Here is a 7,452-nt window from a genome sequence, read left to right on the forward strand (position 1 = left end):
CATTTTATTTTGAGAGAGAGCTGACTTTTAAGCATTTATCAGCACACATCTACATCCTGCCTCTATGGAGAATTTTTACAAGCATTCCCCCAAAAGCTGTCCAGCCTGGAAAGCTGTGGCTGGATTGCCATTTGCATTGTCAAAAGGAGTCCTCCCACTGATACAATCACAGACCCATTGAAGTGTATACCAATGGCAGAGAAGGCCATCTTGGCTCTACTATTTGCTACCACTCTGACCTTGGTCAGGTCCCTTCCCATACTTAGACCTCAGTTTCCTCCACCTAAATACTAAGAATGTTAGACCAGAAAACCTAGCTCTCAGTCATCTCTTGTGATCCTGTGATACCCTAGTTCCCCCTACCCTGCCCCTAGTTTAGACATGAGGAAATTTCAGCAGGGACAGCCTAAGATTTACACAAGGTCATGCACCCAGTGAATGGCAGCCAAAACTGGGATCCTGCCTGAACTATGGTTTCACCCAAACAGAGATAAACTTTTTTCAGTGTTTATAGGAGACATGGACCCTGGTGACCACCCATAGACTCTTTTGAACCTGACGCAAACTTCTGAGCAGGATTAAATTTCTTTGAAACTTATCTATGTATCTAAACCAGCACTGCTATTATTTAATTCCTGCTGATTGGTTCCACACAGATGGAAGACACATGGTGCAAGGACAAGAAAGAGTGACCTACATTCAGAAGGGGCTCACTTTTCATTATTTCATTTTTCCTAGTTGCATATAAAGATGGGAGCACACTTTGAATCAAACATCTGATCATTATGATCAGGGGAGACCTCATGCATGGAGACACAAGCTCATGAACGCTTTTGGGTACTATCATGCTGGGGAGCCAGAAAGATTCTATCTGAGTGGTGAGGTCTTCCAAGTGCTCCCATTTGGGGATAAAATGGCACTGGGTCCATCAAACCCTCAAACCCTGCAGAGCATTCTAGACAAGATGGAATTCTACTTCATTCCTATTTGCTCTATTCTGAGGTTCAATTTAGAGGCAATAAGCAGAAAAGCTATGTCATTATTAGATCTGTACATAGCTTTTAAAGTTATACACAAGTATAATTATAGTGCTTTACAATGGGTAATGCAATTTTTGTGCATCATCTCCTTTGACCACCACAAAGTATCATGTGAGCTCAGTAGTGCAAACCATGAGGTTGTTTGGGATACTGGCAAAGGGTCTGGATTTGGGGACAGAGGATCAAATCCAAGCTCTGCTGATGACTCTCTATGTCACCTTGGTCAAGCCACTTGTCTTAACTAAGGCTTCAGTTCCTCATATGTCAAATGAAGCCATTGGACTCAATATCTTCCAACTTTCCATCCAACTCTAACTATGATCCTATGGCTCTCTTTAGCACTGTAAGATTCATCAAGCATTTTATAGATATTATTTCCTTCAACTCATATCATTTCTGAAGCAAGCAGTGTAAGCATTGTTAACCTCTTTATACAAATGGAGACACGTGGACTTTGGATCCAAGTATGCTAACCAGGAAGTGGCATAGCAGGATTTGAACCCACAGCTTCCAACTCTACCTTAAGTTTCTGTATTGAGAGGTTTTCTATACTGATACAGATTGGTACTTTTTATACAACATGCTGTCCTAGAGAGGTTTTTGAGAGCACTAAGAGGAAAATTGAATTTTCCAAGATCATACAATAAATATTATTCTTCCTGATTTCAGGGACAACAGTTTATCCAATATGCCACATAAGAATAAAATGTGGGATTAGAAATATAAAAAGAGAAGTAAAGAGCTAGCAACTTTGGGTAGCCTGGCGGTAAGTCCTCCAGTCACAGAGATTTTCTCAGCTCTTCATCATTGCATATCTTATGGCAATTCCCTCATAACAAAAAAATGGAACATAGCTTTTATTCATGTCGAGGCTAAAAGAACTAACCAGTTTCAGATGGCTTGATATACAATGTGTCCCAAAGTCCTGGATTGCATCAAGGTAGCTCCCTAGTTTCTAGAAATATATTTGACTAAATTGAAAAGAATTGAATTGAGGCAAATGTCAGCACTATGAAAGCCAAGACTATTTGAGTTACAGCTCTATTACTACTTTTTTGTGCCTTAAAAAATTATTCTAAATTTAAACAACAAAAAAAAGTGCATACTCACAGATGAACACAAATGAGGATGTTATACGGAAGTATGAATTGTCATTTTTTACCTCTCAGTGTAAAATATCTATCATAATTTCCATATGGTATTTTCAAAGGTATTCTGCTGTTTGTGCTTTCTTCTTAATTTCCTTCTATCCACTTATATCTACTTAATTTTTTAATTTAACATTTTATTGTTTCCAATTACTTATGAAAATAATTTTAACATTAATTTCTTAAAATTTTGAATTCTAAATTCTCTCCCTCCTTCCCTCTCCTCATTGGGAAAGCAAGTAATGCAATAGAGGTTATACATATGCAGTCATGAAAAACACATTTTCATATTGCATTGTGAAAGAAAAAGGAAAAAAAAACCAAGAATAATAAACAAAGCTGTTCAAGAAGTGTGCTTTCAATTGCATTCATATTCCATAGAGAGCTGAATAGGAGCTGAAAGGATCCAGCTCTCTCCTGTTAACATATGAGGAAACTGAGGCCCAGAAAAATTAAATGACTTTCCCATGGACACAGACCCTTAGCTGAGAATAAAGTTTAATTCAGATCTTCCTGATTCAAGGCCTAGTGCTCTATTCACTATGTCATGTTTCTGGATGGGAAGAAGGTTGCCTAGGAAAGGTAAGCCTGTGGATGAACAGGGGAAACCTAAGAGCATTAGGAAGGTTATTCTGTTTAAGAGTGGGGAAATGAAGGTGGGGGAGGGCTCCTAAGACAAACTTTAAGAACTTCACATGGTTACTAATGGCTTTCCCTGCTGTCTCTCATTACTTAATCTATTTTGTATCTCTCCTTTAGGAGAAAGATAATCCCCAGTCTGAATTTGACTTGGAAAATCTAAAAATGATAGGAAGAGATTTATTTAGTGCAGGAACAGTGACAACGCACAGCACCGTAAGATATGGCCTGCTGCTCATTCTGAAACATCCTGAGGTCCAAGGTAAAGTACAGGAATTGCCATGCTTTCAGACCAGGCTTGCTTTCCCATCCCTGCAGCTTGCTCAGGAGCTGGCCTCTGCTTTCCCCCTATTGGATTTGCATGACTTCCTCACAGATCAGCAACAGGTCAGACAGTAGCATATTGAAGAAAACAGGACCCTAAACAAGACCTGTTTGTTATTTAAGCATGTGGCGGTGTATTATGGGGAATTCAATTCACTTTAAAGCACATATAAAGCTCCCACTGTGCACCCTCAGTTCTATGCTTAGCATATAAAGACTCAAATGAAACACCCCTTTCCTCAAATGGCTTGCCTTCTGCCAGGCATACTGCTGGATCTAAGGAGGCAGAAGTAGGAACCATAGGTAGACCTTACAAATTGACAAATGGAGACTTCATGTAAGGAAAGACTTACCAACTATTAAAATTCTCCAGAAGTCCATTCAGCTGTGCAGGAAATAGTGAGTTCTTGCTTACTAGAGATTCTCAAGCAAAGGCTGGTTGACCCTTTGTTCAGTCCATTAGAGTCAGGATTCCTGTTCAGCTATGGATGGCCCTAGGTGAAAACATGTCACCTGTAATGCTGAGATTCTATGCCTCAGCAGCTCAGGGTATTGAGACAGGAGCTGAGATACACAGCTGGTGAATGGTTTAAATCAAGATGATAATGCCATCACCAGCACTATCAAATTCAAATGAAGGCATCTACTTGCTTTGAAAACAAAAGCTGGCATAATAATCATAAAGAATGTGAGGGTTACAAATAACTTGACATGTAATTTCATTTGATGTCTGCTAATGGAGGTGCTTTTTAATCTCCATTTTATAAATCACAATATAGGGTTAGAGGAGTAAGGACCTTAGAAGACAGATAATTTATGATCCTCGTTTTTCAGATAAACAAAATGAGGCTTACATAGATTTAATGACTTGCCTGAATTTACACAGGTAGTGTCTAAAGAGAAATGTAAACACAATTCTTTCTGACTCCCATCCAGTAAATCATGGAAGTTTATCCTATTGCTGTTACAGAAGCCTTTGTATCCTTGACTGAGTAGGAGGAGGACACTGAGCCCATGTGAGAATCATCTTAGGTCATAACAATGGGCAGATATTCCACACAGGCTCAGTTGAGCATTCCCAGGAGAGTGGAACATTGAGTGGTGATTTGTATTTTTTGTCTCTGCAGCAAAAATTCATGAGGAAATTGGACGTGTGATTGGACATAATCGACTTCCTTCCATAAAGGACAGACAAGATATGCCCTATATGGATGCTGTGGTGCATGAAGTGCAAAGATTCATTGACCTCATACCTCTCAACGTACCCCATGCAGTGAACCGGACATCCATTTCCAACAATATATCCTCCCCAAAGTCAGTAGTCTTGGGAGAATGGGATCTTAAACACATTTATTCCAATGATCTCATCATGGACATGAGAAAATGGAGTCCCATTGTCATGATCTCACTTAAAGTTCTCCTTGAGGCAGTGCTTTATTACATACAGCTACTTGCATGTGGTGCTAAATGAAGAATAAGAGAAAAGTGTGCCCTTATCTCTGTTCTTCCTGCTTCTCATTCACCACAGTAATGCTCTGGAAAGAAAATGTACAGGGAACGTAACAGGGTGAGGTTGCTCAAGAGAAATGTTTTTGTCCTTTTCTCTTACTAGGCAGTGAAGCAGAATGTATAAATACTATTATCTGTCCCATTGTGTAGATAGGGACATTGATTTTCAGGTGTAATGACTTCCCTAAGATCATTTAAGTGTTGGAGATGAGACTTGAACCTAGGTCTTTAGACTCTAAAATACTGCTTTCCGGGGTTGCTAAATAAACAGTGAATGAATTAAAATGAATTAGATTGAAGTTTCCTAGCAATGGCTGAGCAAAACTATACTCCCTCAAGGAAAAGTGAAGGGAGCATCACACCTAACTTCACATTTAATGTACCCCACTGAGGCACTGTTTAGTTGAAATCATGAAGGCTTCAGTAAGAACTTACCATGTGAAATTTGCTAGGCCAAGTGCTATTGAAACAAGGCGAGAATAGAAGGGTTTTTGACGCATTGAAGACTTTGGCTTGTGCAGGAGGGAGCTGAGTTTGGAACCAGAAAAGTAGCCTAAAGTATTATTTCTTTCCTTCAGACCCAAGCTGTGATTTGATTGGCAAAGTGGCTTCTTGCTGAAGAACTCCCTCAGGAGGTAGCCTGGTCTGCCCCTAGAGTTTTAAGCATTGCCTGGGCCACTGGCCATTGACATGTTCTGCCCAGAGTCCCACAGGCAGCAGGTGCACACATGATGTATAGACCAAAGAACTGAGGGTAGGGAGAGCACAAAGAGCTTAGCACCTCAGCCAAGGTTTCCTGTAAGAGGGTTACCCAGGCCAATCCTTGAAGAAAGCTGGGAATCTAAAAGGCTGAAGTGAGCAAGGAGTGGCTTCCAGGTGTGGGACATGGTCACTATAAAGGCATGAAGACCACAGAGGGGCTTTGTGGATGGGGAACAGCAGCTGGACTAGTTCAGCTGGAGCCCCAAGGAAGGCTTGATGGGGACAATAATGGGGACATCACTCTGGAAAGCTAGACTGGGGCCTAAGCAGATTCTTAATGGCGTGACATCTCATGCACATGCAAAGAAGTATGCATTTTGTACTAGAGAACATAGTGAGTCTCTGAAGATTCTTGGGACTAGACTACAAAGGATATTCGTAATGATACCTGACTCTCCTCTGGAATTTCTTCCTTTAGGGCACAACAATATTCCCACTGCTCACCCCAGTGTTGCATGACAAGAAAGAGTTTCCAAGGCTGACCAGTTTGACCCACAGCACTTCCTGGATGAGAACGGGAAATTCAAGAAAAGTGACCACTTCATGCCTTTTTCTATTGGTAAAAAGAAACCCTTCTCATCTCTACCTCTCACCCTAAAAGGAGAATCCTATCTCTCTCCCACTCTCCTCTGGCTGAGCTTCTCCTGGCAGTTCTTCTGAAGACACATAGCCCACTCTGACATGACATACACTGTCTTTTCTAGTATTCCCATGACCTGGCTTTTTCTCAGAGCCCTGAATAGATGAGAGCCTCTTGGCTGGCTCACCTGCCCTCTAATTCCATTGCAAGATCCATTACACAAGGGGTTACTGTGAGAAGAATGCTGTGAAGAAGGAATTCCTTCCTTCTCCTTATGGCCATTAATGGTTGAATTATAACTAATAATAATAGTTCTCACCATTTCTGCCCATATACTTATTTCTCTTTTACTCCTTTTCCCATTATTGTGCTGGATCAGCAAGTCTGTTTCACTCTGGCTGACTGTGATATTCCATGAAGATTACCAAGCAGAATTCCATTTCTTTCTAGGAAAACGGTCTTGTGCTGGAGAGGGCCTGGCGAAGATGGAGGTATTTTTGTTCCTTACCACCATTCTACAGAACTTCACTCTCAAACCAGTTGGAGATCCAAATGAAATTAGAGTAAAGCCCAATTATGTTGGATTCAGCAACGTCCCACCACATTACCAACTATGCTTTCTTCCTCACTGAGAAGAACACAAAGTTGATTTGGTGAATTAGCAAGCTGGTTCATCTTCTGTACTGAATACTCTCATGTGTTTTTCTGGAATCCCTTTGAGGGAAAGAAAAATTCCCACATCTTGATTAAAATGAGTTTTAAATTTCAGAGACATGACAGCCTTGTTGAGTATCTTGTATGTCATTATATGCTGGGGCTGCATTATAGACATTCATGTGCAACCCTTGAACCAATACCTCCAGGCAAATCCTCAATTCTAGATTTAGGGTGTGGAGGAAGATCTGTAAAATATCCCACCTCCAAACCATATTTGTTTGTACTTTTCTTTTCATGTTTCCTTCCAGATGATCCTATTTTTTATTATATAGCTCTTGTTTGTGAATTTGGGGGAGAATGAACAGGGCTATGTTGCTAACAACTCCAGACATGCAAATATGTGTTTTTCCTTCCATACACTGAGGATTCATGACTTCAAAGAAAATGTGGTAACAGGGAAGGATTCCTGGCTTTGGGGGCAGAGGACCTGAGATCAATCCTGCCCCTAATGATAACAACTTGTGTGGCTTTGGGCAAGTCACTTCACCATTTGTTCTCACAACAGATTCTTCACCTCTACAATGAATGGGTTGGATTAGGTAGGCTCAGAATTCCCTAATGAGTCTCCATCTATGATACTTTGATCAGTGGGGTGAGTCCATTCATCAGTGCTTTAGGTCCTTACTGCATTTCTCATTTCACTTTCTCTCCTTTCAGCACTGAGCCAGTTCTAACTCAACTTGCTCTGCACTTTCAATCCCACATCCCTTTGTCCCATGGGACATGCACTACT

General features: G+C 40.7%; 1 protein-coding gene across 1 annotated transcript; it reads left to right on the forward strand.

The window, feature by feature from the left end:
- The first annotated feature begins 2,977 nt into the window (after nucleotides 1-2,977).
- Nucleotides 2,978-6,770, forward strand: LOC110204345 (cytochrome P450 2E1-like). Its single transcript, XM_078148634.1, has 4 exons — nucleotides 2,978-3,089; nucleotides 4,279-4,465; nucleotides 5,841-5,981; nucleotides 6,453-6,770. Exons 1-3 carry the CDS (start codon nucleotides 2,993-2,995, stop codon nucleotides 5,902-5,904), a joined length of 348 nt encoding a protein of 115 aa, XP_078004760.1. The 5' UTR covers nucleotides 2,978-2,992; the 3' UTR covers nucleotides 5,905-5,981; nucleotides 6,453-6,770.
- Nucleotides 6,771-7,452: the final 682 nt, after the last annotated feature.

The sequence above is a fragment of the Phascolarctos cinereus genome, unplaced genomic scaffold (assembly GCF_003287225.1).
Source record: "Phascolarctos cinereus isolate Bilbo 61053 unplaced genomic scaffold, phaCin_HiC Scaffold_279;HRSCAF=877, whole genome shotgun sequence".
In the NCBI taxonomy this organism is placed as follows: Eukaryota; Metazoa; Chordata; class Mammalia; order Diprotodontia; family Phascolarctidae; genus Phascolarctos; species Phascolarctos cinereus.

Bases quoted from the DNA above. Each gene is read 5' to 3' on its own strand.
- LOC110204345 (XM_078148634.1), top strand. From the start codon at position 2,993: ATGATAGGAAGAGATTTATTTAGTGCAGGAACAGTGACAACGCACAGC. The intron at 3,090-4,278 runs GTAAAGTACAGG...TTGTCTCTGCAG, and splicing joins GAAACATCCTGAGGTCCAAG to CAAAAATTCATGAGGAAATT. The intron at 4,466-5,840 runs GTCAGTAGTCTT...TTCTTCCTTTAG, and splicing joins AACAATATATCCTCCCCAAA to GGCACAACAATATTCCCACT.